This window comes from Morus notabilis, unplaced genomic scaffold (assembly GCF_000414095.1).
Source record: "Morus notabilis unplaced genomic scaffold, ASM41409v2 Scaffold571, whole genome shotgun sequence".
In the NCBI taxonomy this organism is placed as follows: domain Eukaryota; kingdom Viridiplantae; phylum Streptophyta; class Magnoliopsida; order Rosales; family Moraceae; genus Morus; species Morus notabilis.
The window spans coordinates 110,743-129,756 of NW_010359982.1; the positions used below are offsets into that span (position 1 = coordinate 110,743).

At 34.2% G+C, this 19,014-nt stretch overlaps 1 protein-coding gene and 1 pseudogene across 1 annotated transcript; both read left to right on the plus strand.

Moving 5' to 3' along the window:
- The first annotated feature begins 8 nt into the window (after positions 1–8).
- LOC21396027 lies at positions 9–3,928 on the plus strand. The gene is made up of 6 exons (XM_010095544.2): positions 9–247; positions 817–931; positions 1,404–2,084; positions 2,290–2,401; positions 3,077–3,140; positions 3,634–3,928. Exons 1-5 carry the CDS (start codon positions 165–167, stop codon positions 3,100–3,102), a joined length of 1,017 nt encoding a protein of 338 aa, XP_010093846.2. The 5' UTR covers positions 9–164; the 3' UTR covers positions 3,103–3,140; positions 3,634–3,928.
- Positions 3,929–10,648: 6,720 nt separating this feature from the next.
- The window catches only part of LOC21396029, a 27,322-nt pseudogene continuing 18,956 nt past the window's right edge, over positions 10,649–19,014 (plus strand).

A 19,014-nucleotide genomic window follows, 5' to 3' on the forward strand; every position in this document is an offset into this window, starting at 1 on the left:
GGAAAGAGGGAAGAAGACAGACAAAACCCACGACCGAATCCATCTCTCTTTCCCAGCAGACAAATTATACGTTTAATCTTCTGGGAAATTTTGGAACTTTTCTTGGTTGCCTTTTTGGTTTGCACCAAATTATTCCTCTTTGTTGTTGGTTGGTGAGGTTAAAGATGTTGGTGGCGAACAGTTTTGATCTGTGGCAAAAAGATGCCTTCTTTTCTGCGGCTGAGGAGGTCCAAGAATCAGCTGATATGTATGTTTCATTTTCCCCTTCTTTTTCTCTTCCAAGTTTTTTTTTTTTTTTTTGGCTATGTGGGTATGAATTATTTTCAGTTTTTAGTTAGTGGTAATGTATAGACGGGCTATATCGTAAAGAATTTTCAGATGGGTTGTATTTGAATCCTTGAATTCGTTTTTGTTTGCTTGTAGTTTTTAGTATGCATGTTATGCTTTAGCTGCGTGGATTTTATTTTATCTTTTCTGTTAGGTTTTCCTACAAAATTGATCGGGATACAATGGTTTATATCATGTTGTAAATCATGTTGTTACTTTCTTTTGAACAAAATGGTAGTTTTCTCCTGTAGCTTTTTTTATCCTTTTTTTTTGGAACAAATTTTCAGTTTTTTAATCTGAGAAAAATGATATCTTGATGTGGAGTTAGTATATTTTATAATGTCATTGGAGTCTTTTTGGATGCTTAATTTTGCAGTAGGGATTATGCCGAACCATTTTTCCGCTGGTTATCTCAGTTTCTTGCCAATTATTGTTGTAAAAGTAGCAGTGAGAATGTTTGTAATTTCTTGTTCTGTTTTGTTTTTCCAGAATGGAATCAGCATACAGGACATGGGTCAGAGAGAGGAGAGAGAGACCATCACTGGACAATCTTGATGAGCTCTCCAGAGAGCTGCAAACTGCTTTAGGTACTGCGAAATGGCAGGTAAGCTAATTCTATTGTATCCTTATCATTAGGTTCATTTTTTGAAAGACCAACCCAATATTGGATCTTTTCTTCTTGGCGATTTCCGTGGTAGGGTATCCGTACCAGTAGTGCATGCTTTTGATCATTAGATTTGGTCAAAATCACTTCAAAATGAAAAAGTATGCAAAACCGACAAAGTTAATAAAGATCTTATGGTTCAAAACAATGGCCTGCTGCTAGGGTACTTTTTTCGTATTCTACCAAAGAATTCCATGTTCTTTTAAGAGCTTTTTTTTTGGGGTGCCAAATCTCTGTTACTGTTGTGGTTTCTCATTTGATTATTGAGTTCATATCACTCATTTTCTCGTTAATTTAAAGTTTGGAGGTTTCAACAGAGTATTTTTCCTTTTACTTTTATATGCAACTCAAGCTGAAAATTTTATTCTATATTTTGTGATATGTTTGCTTTGAACTGTAAATGTTGGATTAGTTAGAAGAGTTTGAGAGGGCTGTCAGATTGAGCTATGGGCATCGCAGCGATGATAATTCAACAGCCAGACATAGTCAATTTATTGCAGCCATTGGAAGTCAAATTTCCCGTGTTGAAGCAACATTGAGAGAATCATTTCTTGAAGAAGGAAAGCTACCTCTAAGATGGGTAAATCTGGATGAAGAGGAACGTGATGATTTAGCCGCATTTCTCTCTGGGACACCCCAAATCACACAAAGTGCCAAGGACGAATGTGTAGATGTCAGACCTTCCACAAAAAGCAGCAGCGAGGAAAGTCATTTTTGGAGTAGAGATACAGATCTTCACTCTAGTGCTGCTAGCAAAAGAAATACTCTTGATGAAATAGTTTGTGTTAAAGATGAATCTCCTATGCACAAGAATGTGAATTATGCAATGGAACTGGAAGGAAAGGAAATTTTGGGATCAAGGGATGACATTATTGGTCAAGCAGACAGAACAACTAATAGTAGAAGAACGTGGAGTACACCGAATTTTGGTGCTTTGAAGATAGTAATCGCTGATGAAGATGATGTACAGAGAAATAAATCAATATCAGGACTTGAGAATACACCTAAAGAAAAGGGCTCAAAATTTGTTTTCTGGAAGAAAAGGTGTGGAGAACTTTCCCGGACGACTGGAACAGTTAATTTGTTCAACCAGGTAATTATAATATCTGCCTTAAAGTGGACAAAAAGAAAAGAAAGAAAAGAGAGTAGTACTTCCCAATGTGATGGTTCTTTTCTTTTCTTACTTTTTCTTTTCCCCCCTCTACACACACACACACACACATATGTATATATTTTCTTTTTGGAAGGGGAAGTGGATTGCAGAGGTATAATTTTACATGCTTCTGTCTGTTCTGCAGCTTTTCAGTCGGGTCAGTGGATCTCAAAGGCAATTGCATAACCCACCACGCATGCAATATGGATGTTCTCTACAAGTTACACTTGCCTTGATGCTAACTATATTTTTGATTGGTAAGCTCTTGGTTTTGTCGAACCAGCAATCGATACTATACTCTAGAAAACGAGTTGCTTTATGTTCGCATTTATTATCAGATCACTGTAGGTACTCATTCCAAATTTTTAGTTTTCATGGATCTCTCTTGTAATTCAAGTGGAGAGTTTGCAAGGTTTGTTCTTGTTATCATCATTAGTATGCAAATGTTCATTTTTGTTAGGTTTATAGTTTTGGGTTCTATATATGCCTGATTGTCATTTGTTGTCTGTTTCATACAAGTAAGCTGTCATAGTGATAAGACGAATGTTTAAATTTTGTTCTCAAATGTTGTCTCTCTTCTTAGAAGATCTGAACCTCTGAATTCTGATCAAAACATGTTTAACTCCTCTCAATTATATTTTGTGCTTTAACCTTGGAAGGAGATTCAGTTGCCCGTCATTGTATTCCATCTGAGCATTTCTTCCCTATAGATGTTAGAATTTAATGTATGGAGTGCTAGCACTTTGTTAGATTTTATAGAAATTATCTGTGTGAAGACTATGCACTATGGATTACGTGATCATACTTATAATATTTAATCTAGAGAGAAGCCGCGTTGCCTGGTCGATGATTTATTTCTGAATGTCCGATTTGAAATTTTGGTCTTTGATTCTTTTATAATGCTAGTCTGATTGAAGGTTATCACCGTGCAGTACCGTTTCTACTATTTTCAAATTGAGATCAACCTGGTCTTCAATCATCGGATAGAGATAAAAGGTAATTTCATTGCCCATATGTTTCGTCTTATTTAAATAAATGCCTGAATTCAGTTTCTGTAAGATTCTTTTGGTGCCTCTTCAGTAAATAATAATTTGACCTCTTGGCACCTATATTTGTTCGGGAAGACGGGTTATTTTATGATGCACTGTATTATTATTTTGTAATCACTTCGATTTTTTTTAAACTCAAAATAAATGATCAGTTTCGTAATTTAAAATGAATGAGAATCTTTGCTGCCTGCTTATTTTTATAAAGATCGCATTCGATCTTGTTCCGATGGTTCAAAATTTTGTCCCCCCTACCCTTAAGAAGTCCACCCTCTTGAATATTTTGATCACTTTTGGAATGCATTTCTGAGTTCTTTGTTATGTCATTAATTGCATTGTTTTGATCTTTGATAGAAATCATATTCACCAAGACTATATTTAAAATAGTTTCTAATTTCATAAAAAATTCAGTTATGCATAACTTTGATCATTGTTGCTCCCAGGAACATGGAATTCAAGTTAGGTTTGATTTTAGCCATGTGACACGGCTATTACGGGGCTTTTCGAGCCGGCAAAAACTACGGCGTGCCAGAAAGTCCAAGAGTGAGAGAGGCAACCATTTTAAAGTATTGTTTTAAGATATCCCGGTGCCCAAAAATTGTAAATGCATTCAAATATAGTTTCCAAGAATGTTTCTCAATGTAGACAATCATATTTGGTTTGAGCTCCAAACATCAAACGTGCAGTATGATTGTCAAATTATTGTGCTAGGAGCCAAATCTGGCCCACATTACCTACTACTCTCCTCTTTTCTCTAGCAAAAAAGGCTTCTGTTTTTATTTGCAGAGAATTCTAATAGGTATGAAAAAATTATCCTATCGGTAGGACAATTCTTTAACGGTATATTTTCAGCGAGTTTCTACTAAATTGTCACTCTCTTTTAAATACGATATAATTTGATGTGATCGGATAGTTCAAAAATATGTCTTATTAATAGGGTTATTTTTTCATATCCTATTACATCGTCTCCCTTATTGTTTCTTTTCATAGCATCAGCTAATCTAATTTTTATGCGTGAGGAGTAAAAATCAAGAGTAACCTTTAAAGAATTAACAAAATTAATAAAAGAGTATTGATTCAGAGTGATGATTAAAAATTCAGATACATACACTACACTTTTAAGGATAAGTTTAATAATTTTCTCTTTTTTTTTTTTTTATTTAGTCCAAAATTATTAAAAGCTGAACACAAGGTGGCAACTAGGAGAGCGCAGTTACAGGGCTTTGAATTTTATCTAAGACTGCAATACTGCTTGCGGAACAAACGGGTTACAGTTTAACAAACACTTAACTGTTTTATGTCATATATATATATATATATATATTTTTTTTTTTTTTTTTTTCAGCACTTTAATGATAATTCTTTCAAAATATACAACATTACCAAACTCGTCTATGTTACGTTTGAAAACAAGATTTTGGCTTCATTTAGTAGAATACAGAAAATACCGACTATTATTGCAAAGTAAACATTTCAAACAATTTAAACATTTTGTCCTAAAGGCAGTGTTTAATTTTTTAACGATGGTACTCCAAGGAAATTTTGGAACACAGAGACGGTAATCTGGTAAACTAAAAAAAACTACATTGAGGAGTAGCAAGACAATAATTTCCCTAAGTTGGTAGAGAAGAAAAAAAAAAATGTATAATTATCAATTTCTCTTCCCCCAACACTTAATCCCTTGACTAGTTCTCCTTAAAAAAAAAAGGGGGGGAGAAAGAGAGAAGTAGGCCAAAATTTTAGATGAATTAAAATTAATAGGTCAATAGTTTACATAAGTTAATAAATAGGCCAAATTACTATTTTCGTCCATAACTTGTCTGGTTATGAACCATAACTTGACAAGTTATTGTCCATAATTGTTCATAACTTGTCTGAATATAAACCATAACTTGACAAATTTATCCATAACTTATCTGGTTATGAACCATAACTTGACAAGTTATAGCCTATTAATTTCTATAACTAAAAATTGGCCTATATACTTTCTTAAGCTTTTCATATTGGCCTATTTTCTACTATTTCCCAAAAAGAAAATCCATTAACTAGTATTACTTCCATTTACTTGTTTGACATTTACATCTCAATATTTTACTTTTTAACAGTTTTTTTCCTTCACATATTAAAAATCACAAAGGAATTTTGAAACTAAAACTTGAAGATCGACATCCATATTTCTCTGTTTCCTCTTCCCCTAATTCTTGTTAGATGTTAAATTATAAGTAACAACGGAACTTTGATTTTTTAAATTAGTTATTTATTTTAAAGTGAGACTTTCAAAACAACAATTCTAACAATTCAAATAAATTAGTTCTTTATTTAAAGTGAGAAGTTTAAAACAAGAACTGATCATAACAATTTTATAAACCAATTACATAGAGTACCAGCTATAGCTAGAGTACTGTAATTGATTAATGAGTAAAACCATAATTTCCCAAAACGGAGTTCGTAAACAAAGCTTCCCTACTAAATATTACTACGTTGTTTTTTCTGGCAAATTAAAACGACAAACGGGGCAAATGTGACTCTTCTTCAACCACTTGAGAATGCAATTTTGATGAAACATATGAGAGCAAGGCATCCGAACCATGAGGGACCCACTCACCATCTCTTCCATGCAAACGCAGCACATCAACTTTGATTGATGATCTTCACTACCACGACCATCATATACCAACCTCTCCAACGCCTCCACCGCCGATTTAGCCGCCGGTTTATATCCGTTAAGCGCCGACGGCCTTAAATTCTGTTCCATCTCTCGGGTAAAAGCCGGCGAGTGCCTCCTCAATAAACTCATGGCATTCTCCAACCCGTACGACGGATCATGTTCTAGCATTCTCGATATCATATATCTATGACCTTCCAAGGCCTCTTCCTCTTCTCTAGCCCTAACCATCAACTCATAATCTTCACGCAGGATGACCATTACCTTCTCGATCGTTACGAGCATGCTGAGCTTCTTGCGTCCCATCTCGGCTGCCGAGCGGATCATTAGCCCGGCAAACTCCGAAACCCTAGCTACCACGTCGTCGGTGCCGTTCAGCGGCGTTGCAGCTCCACCGTTGAACCGCCGATCCTTCCAGTAGAGATTTCTTTCCCAATCGAACGGGAGTTTGATGCTCGATAGCATGTCGGAAATCGCGGATTTCGACAAACGGTGAATCGGTTGCTCGAATTTGCTTGTGCTCTCGTGATCAATGACACGGTTTCTAGCTGATCTTGTACAACCTACAGGATAGTATTTTCTTTCGACCTTGATAACGATGTAAAACATAGGTATGGGAAGTGTTTGGTCGTCTGGAAAGCAGGTGTTTTGTGCAAAAACGCACGTGTGCTCATTATCGTCTATTTGTACATCGGGCAACGGAGCTCGCATGGGAGGAAACATAAGTGTCGTTTGGTTCATGAGTTTGTAATACAGAGTTTAAAAAAAAATTCAAAATTTTCTCGAAGAAAACACTGTAGGAAAAAAGAAAATGCAGATTATGCTTGCGAGTGTGTGTGAGTGAAAGAGAGAGAGATATGAGAGCTAATGAGCAAGTTAGCCACTATAAATAAGCAAACTATGCGCTGCATTAATAGTTTCAGAGTTGGAGTTGGGGTACGTAGGAATTGGAGTTCTAGTTGGAGTATGTATCCATTTATATTTTGTTTTGTTTTATTGGTAATAGATAAGGGTAAAGAAAATACTAATCGGGAATGTTATATAGAAAAAATAAGGAATATAATTTTATGTTGCTAAGGAATTAAAATACCGATCGAAAAATTAATATAGAAAAAGTAATATTACATTATTACTGTAGTACATAAAGGTCAATCTAATCATTTCGCTGTAAATTTAACAGCTACATATGATGAAAAAAATATTAAAAAAATTCAAAAATGTTATTTACACTTCACTAAAAAGAAACTATAAATAGCCTTATATTTTGATTAATAAAAGTAGTATTTCATTTGAAAGACGGGGAAAAAAAAAATGATCGGTCAAATAATTTATTAAAAACTTGTCTTAAATTTTTTTTGTAAAAGCCAAATTCTAAGAGTTCTTGTTTAGATTTGTTAATTTCCTTACCAAGAAATCAAAATGTGTACGTTGCCTTATTTTTTTATTAATAAAAGTAGTATTTCATTTGAAAGACAGGAAAAAAAAATGATCGGTCAAATAATTTATTAAAAACTGGTCTTAAAATTCTTTTGTAAAAGCCTAATTCTAAGAGTTATTGTTTCGATTCGTTAATTTTCTTACCAAGAAATCAAAATGTGTACGTACAATTTGTCACTGAGTTTATTTTTGTTTTGTTTTTATTCTGTTTTTTTGTTCTTCATTTTTATTTTTTTGCAAAATACATCGTCTAGAGAGAGAATTTTGTTGTTGAATAAGCTATGAGAGTGAAAAACTAATGTCTAGTCCATTCTAACTGTTTTTTTTTTTTTTTTTTTTTTTTTTTTTTTTTTTTTTTTTTTGCTTTCTGAATGAAAACTTTTATTCAAAACCCAACAAAACAGCTAGGTCATGGTAACCACAGAGGAAGCCACCTCCTCAAGACTAAAGGACCCACATAAACTAGTAATCGACGTCCATTTAGCCATACGATCAGCAAAACCTAGGAATCCAAGAAAAAAACTACATCACAACCTCCAATAATCCTGGACACTTTCTACCAATCATCCAAATTCGTGAAGAGACTTGTTCTAAGAAACAAATTGCCAAAAGTCTCAAATTTAATTGATGAAGAAAATAAAATGAGGAAAAGAATTTAATTAGTTTATCCACATTCATGGGCTATAGAGGGAATTCACTGGAAAAGAAAAAACATAAATACAAATTCGAATTATACGATAAAATAAATTACCTAAACCCATCGAGAGATTTTCTATATGAAAATAATCTAATAAACGTAATTACATAATGTTTTTTTTACTTTTTCTTTTTGTAAAAATTCACGGCCTTGTGGGTGGATTATCAAAAAAAAAAAAAAATCTGATGGAAAATTGAAATTCAACCGATAGTTCCCTCAGAGCAACCAAAAAAAAAAAAAAAAGATAGTTCCCTAAAAAGCCCGTTGCAAAAATAAAAATAAAAAAACCCTCAAACGGATAGTTTTTCAATTTCCCTTTTAAAAAATGTGTAAACAAGGTACTTATAACAACAGACAAAAAAAAAATCGAAGTGCAATCTCTCTCTCTCTTCTCTCTTTCCCCAAATTCTTGTTGTCTCTGCATGGTTCTTAAGGTTCTACTTCTTGTGGGTGGCGTTGCCGGACAGAAAAACACTGAAACGACCCCTCACAAACTGTTATATAACAAATTTAACTTTCAACATTTATCTCTCAAAAATTACGGAAAATTAATAAACTTGAAATAATTTTCTTTACTTAACAAAATGACTTAGAGAAATCATATTTTTTTAAAAACATTTATTTTATCAAAAAAAAAAAAAACTCCATGCTAAAAAATAAATGATAAAAATCCATACTGAGTAATAAACTTAAGGAAGTTCAAAATAATCTAAATCACCACAAACCAAAGTCTCCAAAACAAATTATTTTAAACTAAATTAAATTATCCACACGAATCGATCCTCCCATTTTCCCATCATATGCATAGCTCGCATCCGTTCCAAGACTTTCCACATCTACACCTTACCCTTTTGTCTATCTGCAATATGAATTAACTTAAATAAGCAAATGCTTAGTAAGACACTTATATCTCACAAAAATAATTTTTTTTTTTATAATCGTCATCATAAATGTGAACATGTTTGAAAATTTTTAACTTTAAAACCATCATATATTGGGCTCAGCATTGTACCGTCATAGCGCGCTAGTCAAAGAAAGAGTGAGGGAGCGACTCCCAAACCAACTGTGGTAATAAATTCGTTCACCGGATAAAAGTCCGCTCACCAGTAGTAGCAGTCATCATTCTCGTTGCTATGTAGTGACCAATTGTTTTACACAAACGGACGCGGTCCTGTTCACGTCACTCCACATATGTGAATACCGTCGCATAGTTGTCTAAATCGAATCTCGATTTTCTTCAACACACTTGTTGTACAAGCCATTGTGTCATTAATTCGGTTTTGTTAGTCGCCAGGCAAAGCTTTGTAGTTGTGTTCTTCTTTTCTTTGGTAGAAAGTTGTGCTCTCCGTCTCGCATACAATGAGATTCTAACAATCCAATTATTTCTTGTTTGTTGATATTGACACAAGGGATATTGATTGCGGAATATTAGTGTCTAAAAAGGGCAATCATATTAAAGAAAAAAATTATAAACTCAATCTTTGATGGTCTTAATGCTGAAATTAATATATACATTATTTTCAAGGAATGAAAATCTATCGAGGACAATTATGGTGTATTAATAGATACTTATTTTTTATTAAATTTTAATTTAGTTATGAACCCCCACTGACGAAAATTCTAACTCCGTCCTTGAAGGCATCCTTCACTATATAAGAAAAATGGTTTTTAGCGCTGACATTTGTTGTCGTTAAAAATCCTAATGCCACTAAAAACTTGTTGTCATTAAAAGAGAAAAAAAAGCCTTATAGTGAGGACATTACAAAAACTTATAGGTAAAAAGGCGTAAACAAACAAATGAATTTCGTCGTACTAAACATTTTAATTAAATTATTAAAACTCATCGCCAAATATTTTATGGCTAAGTGCTTTTCAATTTTACATGTGAGAAATAGGTATATATCGACATTAATATATATATATATATATATATTTATTCACACGATCATCATTTAAAAAAATACTAAATGTGAACTCGCTACTCCATTATCAACTAATAGTAAACTGATGATATATGCGTGCATGCAGTACTCTACATTTTCATTAATAATGACGTAGATATCACATATTACATAGTTGAAGATAAAATAGTTTTATTTTTTATTTTTCATTTTCAAATAAATGAATAAAGCAACCTTATCTTCATGTTGCTCTATATATAAACCTACGCTGCCTGTTCGGTTCGCTAATTCGAGTTTTTAATTCGAGTTGAGATGTGATGTTATGTAAGAGCTTTTTATTGTAGTAAAAAAGTTAGATGTGACTGTTTCTGAGAGTTTTTTACTGTAACAAAACTCGAATTCTAAACTCGAATCAATAAAAAGAACGGGCACCACCATTTTAAGTTTTAAAATGGGCAAACAAAATACGCTGATGATATTTTGCCACGCGTGTCCCTTGAAGAATTGCTTTGTCCTGGTGAAGGCCATCATAATGTCTGCGTCCACGGACAAATCCCGGCGATTATGAGGTTGGTTATAAATCCATGTGATCAGGGTATAATGCCAATTGTGACTATGAAACAGTACTGGAGCGAAAATATTTATATATCGACAATGATGTGGATTTCTTCAAGTTGGCTGCCACAAAATACAATGAACCCCGCTTTGAAACTACTTTTTTTGAATTGTTGGCCAAAGATGTGGTCCGAATGGATACCATGGACATATACCCTGCATATCGATACTACTTTGATCAGGAGGAGCTGGACAAGCAACGCGGGGAAATTCGCATGCATCATTGCCTTTTCAACCGCCAAGATCGGAGAAGTTTTACTCTCTAGTGATGAGACGAGCTTCAATGGTTATTGATCATTAAGACCCCGTTCATTTCACCAATTTGAGTTTTATTACAGTAAAAGTTCTCAGAAACAGTCACATCTAATTTTTTTATTATAGTAAAAATCTCTCACATAAAGTCACATCTCAACTTAAATTAAAAACTCGATCAGGAAACTAAACATACCCTAAGATCACTAGCTAGTTTGGACAGTCTCCAGTGTTCTTGTGGTTGGTGGAACTTGTAGGCTGTGTTTGGAGTTGTTTTTGTTTTGGTTTTTCACGATTTTTGAGAAAGAAAAAATGAAAATGTGAGAGAAACGGCGTTTAGCACAATTAAAGACAAAAAAAAAATGAAAATGATTTTTTGATTTAGTGTAAAATTGGAGAGAAATGAAAAACGACTTTAGGTCATTTTTCATTTTTTGTTTCCGTTTTCTCCTCTCTCGAGCAGAAAGAGACATTAATGGATTTTTTTATACAATCTCTTGGTAAAACTACCAAACATATTTTCAAAAATGATTTATGTCTGAGATTGAAAACGTTTTCATTTCTATTTTCATACAAAAAACAAAATCATTTTGGAATGAGTTTCAAATGCACCCGTAGTTCCTTTATTAGGCTTATGATATGTGTTTCATATTTCTGTGTCGTGTGCTTTATTCTCTTTGTTTTATATTTTAGGTTCTAAGAGTTGACTTAGTGTGTCTTGTTTTTAGATTTTAAGTTCTATATGTTTCTGTTTGTTGTTAATTTCCAATTTCAAGAAATGTTTACTCCCCCAGGTGCAGCGTCTCAACCTACACAGGGATATATATTTTAGAGAGATTGTAATATGTCTCAAATCAAGATGTGGACAATAGCAGTTTTGGCTGTAATATGTGATTTCTTATTACGTTAACCCCAGATTGCCCGAGACAAACACAGGAAAAGTTCTAATTCCTTTTCACAAAATGTTTTAGCCAAGATGTGAAGGAATATCTGAAAAGGATTGTTGAAAGAGAAGAAAATGGTATAAAAAAAAAAAAGGAGACGACTTGTTTATCAAACTTGAGATGAATAAGGACATGACTTGAAGACTCCCAAGAATATGAGCATAAAGAACAGCTGAAGGAATAATTTTTCTTTGGAAAAAACAACAGTAGTAGGTAATACATCATGATATATAAACTCTCTAAGAAAAAGATTTGAGATTGTTAGGAAGAGAAAATTACCAAGAAAAGTTCCACCATTTTTGCATAGGGCCTGGATTAGAAGAAAGGCAGAATTGTCTAAAGCAGCTGCTAAATGATAACCAAATTTTACTCGATAGGTTCTCTCTTTAGTGTAGTGCCAAATAAGATGATAAGAAACCAAACAAACACTCAAAAGGAATGGCTGAAATTCTCTCTCTGCAAGCAGGAGTGAAAAGATGTTGAAGAAGAGAGTGGTTTCAAATTTCAAGACTGATATTATAATAAGCTCTGCCACTTTGAAATCATTGTGGAAAAGGCTCTCCATTAATAATGGATTAAATGTTGATTACCCTGACAGTAAAATAAAGAGAGAAATTAAAACACTATCAAAAGATAAAAAGATTAGAAAATATTGTAAATATATATAATGTGTGTATATATCTGTGCAATAAGCGTCAAAAAGATACTATAAGAGAATAACAGATTAATTTAGAGAAATATTTGTAGAAAATTAGGAGTGATTGGGGAGGAGTTGTGCGTGGAAAAGAAATTGTCTAGATAAGAATATGAGTGATTGTGTGTGTGGGTTGTGTAGTCTACGTGGTTAATTAAGAAGAAAACAAAACATGTCAACTGTTATAAAACACTTGAAAAAGATTTCTTTTTGATCGAAAATATAGAAAAATACTTTCAGAGTAAACTTAAAACATTCAAATTCATGTGTAAATTTTCACTTCAGATTTATGTTAAATTCATGTATAATAAACAGTTAAAAAAATTTCACTCCAAAAAAAAAGGTTAAATTCATGTATAAAATAAATACATTCTCATTAAATACGGGTATGTTACCAAACTAGTTCATTTTTATTATTATTTTAAGTATGTTTGGAAGGTATATATACTCAAACCATAATTCAGAATTTAAATTTTTTGTGAGAGAAAAGTATAGTAGAATCAATTATTTGAATTTGAGTATATGAAATAATGGGATTTTTGTTTTTTTTTTTTTTTGTTTTTCTCTCTAAAGACCAAACTAGTCCTATAGTTGCTTCTGAAAAACAAAACCCTAGCGAACCATATATCACCTGTTAGCTCCTTCCCGCCAACTACAGCGCCAAGCATGAGCCTGCCTAGCGAAGCATCCCAACGAGCTGCTTGCGCCGATAATCACATCACCTCTGTCGGTGGGGCGGGTCGCCATTCACGCCTTCTATCAAGCTCAAGACAGAAGGGCAGCGATTGTGTTGGACATTGATCTTTTCTGGGAAGAAAAAGGTCACAATCCGGAGATTATTCGCAAATCGCAAAGGAGTCGTTTTGCCGATGTCGAACTCGTCCACCAAGTTATCAACCTCGACAAATAATATCGCCGACGTATTCCCTCTCTCTCTCTCTTTAGAAATCAAATGAATTTTTCTCTAGTAATCTTTGATCTCTATTTTGTAATGTTTACGTTAATTCTTTAGGTCTCTTCGAGCTTGAGAACCATCGGAAGGAGGCAAACCAAATCACCAACCAAGTTAAACATCTCAAAATTGTTAGTATTTTAATTCTTCTTCAATATTCCTATTACATGTATATGTATTATCAGTTTTCTTTCATTGCATTGCGGCCAAGTTTATGAAATTTCTTCTGGGATATTGAGGAGTTGTTTGGTTGGAGGATTCGTACCCCGATTCGAATTATGATTCGTAGTTCTCTACAGTATTTTCTCTCATAAAAAATACACGTAACATTTAGGGCTTTGAGATTCTTTTTTCTTTTCCGGAAAAACCAATTTCTGGGTATTATATTGGACAAAATTGTATTCAAGTTTGTGAATTTCTTTTGCGATAGTGAACGTTTTAGTATAATTTTAGAGAATATGGGGCTTTAGGGTTTTTTTTTTTTTTTTTTCCTTGACCTTGGAGATCGTTTTTTTCTTTTTTTTTTGTTGGTTGGTGAAAAAAAATGAAATTCTGGGTATTATATTATACGAAATTGTGTTGATGATTCCAGGAAACATTAATTTTGTCTGTCTTGGGCTCCTAGATTTTCCTTGTAGGTTTTACCCACAAAATAATAATAATAATGTAGTTTCTCTTTGAAAGGTCTTTCTTTTGTCTTGTTTTTACTGGCCTTTTTCCTTCATTTGAGTTGTTCTTCTATACATGGAACTGAGTAATGATAATTGTTTTGGAGAAAGAAAGGCGAGGATGCAACTGAGATGATTAAAAAAACGGAGGATATCGAGAAGTTGAGGGTAGAAAAAGAAGTTGAAGTTAACACTTTCACAGGTTGAGAAATGCTAAATGCACTCACGAGTAGCGCGAGTGCACAATTTGGGCCGTTGAATAATGTGGGCCTTGAGCGGCCTGGATCCTGCATTCGCGGTAGCATTCTTCTTTAGAGGTTTTGCTTTGGCGTCACATGTTGCCTTCTCTGCGTAAAAAATATCTATGCAGGCAAATAATGTTGTAATTAGATCATGGGGTGAGAAGCGCTTGGAGCCAGAACTGAAGAATCATGTTGATCGCGTTAGGCTTCTTGGGATTGTAGATACAAAGAGAGGTATTGAATCTTCTTGTTTTAGTTTCCAAGCAATCTATATTGCATAAAGTTTGACAGGCTTTTGTGATATTTATTCTTAGTTGAATGTGGTTTACTGTGTCCTTGTTGGACGATTGTTAACTAACATATTGCATAAGTTTGATAGGATTTGAGACAAATGAGTTTCGTAGTGAACTTATTTTTCTTCGATTATATAAATTCTAGCTTCTGAGGTAGCTGGAGAAAGAGGTTATTACATTGTAGGAGACGGTGTGCGTCCCAATCAAGCTCTGATTAATTTCGGACTCAGACTTTTTGGAGAAAAAGGGATATAAATTGATGCAGACTCCATTTTTTATGGAAAAAAGAATTATGTCAAAGTGAGCCCTGCTAGAGCAGCTTGATGAAGGACTCTACAAGGTAATATTTTTGAACTTCTCGTAATATTTTAGATTTTGTATGATAAATATATTCTCGTCATCATTGCTCATGCTTTTCTTGTAGGTTTATATGTGTTTTTCTTTTGACTTATGATCAGCTAAGATTCATTTCTTTTATGAATAGAAGTTTTCTAATCTTTCTAGAATGCAAAGTTTGATTATTTAGTGGTGTTAAATGTAGGTTACTGGTCGGAAAGGTGACAAGTACCTGATTGCTACGGCTGAACAGCCCCTTTGTGCATATCATTTGGAAGAGCTGATTCATCCTTCACAGTTACCGTTAATCTTTCTAGAATGTGTTCTGTTTTTCATTTTCGCGCGTTTTCCTATGTACCGATCATTATGACTGGAATCTCATTTGTAGCTATGCTGGTTACTCCACATGCTTTCGTCAAGAAGCCGGTTCACACGGTCGAGATACAGCAGGAATATTCCGAGTTCATCAGTTTGAGAAAGCGGAGCAATTCTGTATTACAAGCCCAAATAGAGAGAGAATTTTGGGATATGTAGGCGGAAATGATAAAGAATTCTGAAGAATTCTTTTGTATGATGAATAGTATTTTTCATTCATATCAATTCTGTCAATATACAATCAATATATAGAGGAGCATTTCCTACAATCAAACTATATAATCATTCACATGTATAGCCATACAATCATACTCAATCAGACTAAGAAAGGAAAGAATCACAAACAATTCTCTACAAATCTCCTAAAATCTCAACACCCCCCCTCAAGTTGGTGTATAGATGTCACACATGCCCAACTTGCCTAAAAATGATGAGAATACTCAATGAGAGACTGCTTTGGTGAGGATATCCGCCAGCTGATCTTCTGATTTTATTCTAGGCAACTCCACAATCTTTTCATCTAACTTCTCCTTGATGAAAAATCTGTCTACCTTGACGTGCTTTGTACGATCATGCTGTACAGGATTATAAGCAATGTCACATGCTGCTTTATTGTCACAAAATAATTGGATTGGTTGACTAGATAGATAACCCAAATCTTGTAAGAGGAGTCGTAGCCATAATACCTCGCAAAGTCCTAGTGCCATGCTTCTAAATTCAGCTTTTGCACTTGAGCGAGCGACGACATCCCGTTTCTTACTTCTCCATGTCACAAGATTACCACCTACAAAGGTAAAGTAACCAGAGGTAGATCTCTTATCATCCACAGCACCAGCCTAATCAGCATCAGTATATGCTTCTATACTTTGGTGATCAACATGTTTGGTGAACAAAATTCCCTTCCCAGGAGCACCTTTTAGATATCTCAAAATGCGCATGACTGCATTCATATATTGTTCTCCAGGGTTATGCATGTATTGACTTACCACACTTAATGCATAAGCAAGATCTGGCCTTGTATGAGCTAAGTACAACAATCTCTCAACAAGTCTCTAATATCTTCGTTTATCGGCAGGTATTTGATTAGTTTCAACACTCAATTTCAGACGTTCTTCTATTGGTGTATCAACAGGTTGACATCCTGACATTCCAATATCCTGTAAATCTAAGGCATACTTTCTTTGAGATAGAAAAATTCATGTACTTGATCGAGAAACTTCAATTCCAAGAAAGTATTTAAGATGACCTAGACCTTTCATTTCGAATTCGTTGAACAGATAATTCTGTAGAGCTTTTTATTCTTTAGGATCATTTCCTGTAACCACCATGTCGTCCACATATACGATGAGTGTTGTAATCTTATCATGTTGCTTCTTTAGAAACAAAGTGTGATATGAATTGCTTTGACGGTAGCCAAAAACTTTCATTGACTTTGTGAACCTTCCAAACCATGCTCTCGGAGATTGCTTTAACCCATATAATGACTTCTTCAATTTGCACACCTTATGACTCTGCTTTTCTAACGCCATGCACCCTAATGGAAGATCCATGTATATTTCTTCTGATAACTCGCCATACAGAAAGGCATTCTTTACATCGAACTGTTGTAATGGCCAATCCAGGTTGGCAGCTAAAGACAGTAATACTCGAACCGTATTGATCTTAGCTACAGGTGTAAATGTCTCTGTGTAGTCGATCCCATAAGTTTGAGTGTACCATTTTGCTACTAGTCTAGCTTTAAAGCGTTCAATACTACCATCTGCTTTATACTTCACAGTATAAATCCAACGACACCCGACTGGCTTCTTTCCTAGAGGACACTCCACGAGTTCCCATGTCTCATTTTTTTGTAATGCTTTCAACTCTTCATTCATGGCTGCTTTCGACCTTGGATCAGCTAAGGCTTCCTGCACACTGTTAGGAATAGCTACAGTAGATAATTGATTTACAAATGACTTATTTGATTTAGACAAACGATGGTTAGACACATAGTTACTCATGGGATATCTAACTTTACTAGACAATTCAGGTTCATATGTAGGTTTAAGAATACCTCTAGTGTGACGATGTGATAACTATTTTTTGGATGGCTCATACTCTAAATTAAGAACACCCTCAGTAGACGACGATTGGTTTGGTATTGTAATGACTGAGAAAATTCCAGACTTTAAATAATACAATTTATTTATTTAAGCCAAGGATTTTCCTAGAAAATATTATGTGACTGAAGGATTTATGGAATCAATATATGTATTCCTAAATTCTGTAGCAGATTTCATGTTAAGTTCATGTTTTCGATCGATAAATTCTTGCCGTACTTTAAGGCAGAATAATTTTCAGTACAAGTATAGTTTGAGAATCTTAATTTCAAGAATCTCCAAACACAGCATGATGTTAGCAGCGTAAAAAAAAAACACACTGACATTTTTAAAAAAGAGAAAATCCTTAATTGCCAGATAGCTAGGTTAAAGTCACAAGATAGATACCTATAGTAGAAGGGTACAATGTGAGCTAAGGAGTTGACACCGTCAGAAATAATGTCACTCCCGAGATATAATGCAGAAAAGTTAAATTTAGAATTTATTCAGTCTAGAATTAATTTCAAGACTTGAAACAGTTTAAGATATTACGCGAGTAAGAATTTAACGTGATATCAAAGCAGACGAGGATTGAAAAGTTGAACTGTAAATAAGTAGTAGAAAAAAAAAAAAGAACTGTCAGAAACAAGAATTTCCTGTCAGCTAAGTACCCTTTACAGTCAGTATGATTTTTACCTGATTCAAAGGTAACTTAAGAGAGTGGACTAAAGTACAAGGGGTAGGATTTATTTTTCTCTCTCTCCTTCTCCACTTTGGCCGACCATGCATAGAAAAATTAGAGCCAAAATTGGCTAGTTGAGTGTGCTAGGGGATTACATGATAAGGTGTGATGGGATTGTGTCAAATCAACTATTGGACATAAATGCTTACCACACTTCCTTCTTGAAGCACACCACCGGCCATGCAAAAAAAAAATAGAGCCAAAATTAGCTAGTTGAGTGTGCAAGTGGATGACATGTTAAGGTGATGTGATTGTAGTGGTTGAAAGGGAATTAATGGCAAATTTGCTTCTCCTTTTCTCCTTCCAAAACCGGCCAAGAAAGGGGGACTTTAACCAAAAATTTGGTTGAATGATGGAGTGGAATTGGTGTTAAAAAAAATAGTTTCCAAGTTGCCTATAAAAGGAACCAACATAGGATAAGCTTCATTTTTTTTCTCCTAGCTTTTTCCCACTCAAAAATCCGGCCACACACTCTCCATTTCCTCTCAAATATTTTCTCCCACTCTCCAAATCTTGAGCCACTAGCACACCATAGAAGAAGAAGAAGGAGATTAAGGGATTCTAGGAGGAAACTAGTCAAGCATTCCTCTAAGGGTAAAGAAACTCTAAATCCTCTCTTTTTCATGTTTTGGGAAAGTTTGAAATAGAGAAATATTCTTCTCAAATTTCCTTATACTCTTATAGTTTCAAGCCATTAACAATCCTAGAGGAGTTCAAGGGTTTTTCAAGAGAAAGAGAGAATTCTTCAAGGGAAAGTTCTTAAACTCCCCTCCATTAATTTCTAGCCAACTTTAAGCTTGGATTTATGGATGTAAATTTGTGGTTCTTGAAGAGATAAGATTGTAATAAGGGTGTGTGAGTTTTATGTTGGTTTTGTGAGTTTTGAGGTTAGTTTGATGTGGTATGTTTATGCTTAATCTAAGTTGCTTATTT

What these genes read in the sequence shown, in the direction of transcription:
- LOC21396027 (XM_010095544.2), top strand. Translation starts at nt 165, where the DNA reads ATGTTGGTGGCGAACAGTTTTGATCTGTGGCAAAAAGATGCCTTCTTT. An exon ending in GTCCAAGAATCAGCTGATAT is followed by an intron (nt 248 to 816) that starts GTATGTTTCATT and finishes TTGTTTTTCCAG; the next exon opens with AATGGAATCAGCATACAGGA. An exon ending in CAGTTAATTTGTTCAACCAG is followed by an intron (nt 2,085 to 2,289) that starts GTAATTATAATA and finishes TCTGTTCTGCAG; the next exon opens with CTTTTCAGTCGGGTCAGTGG.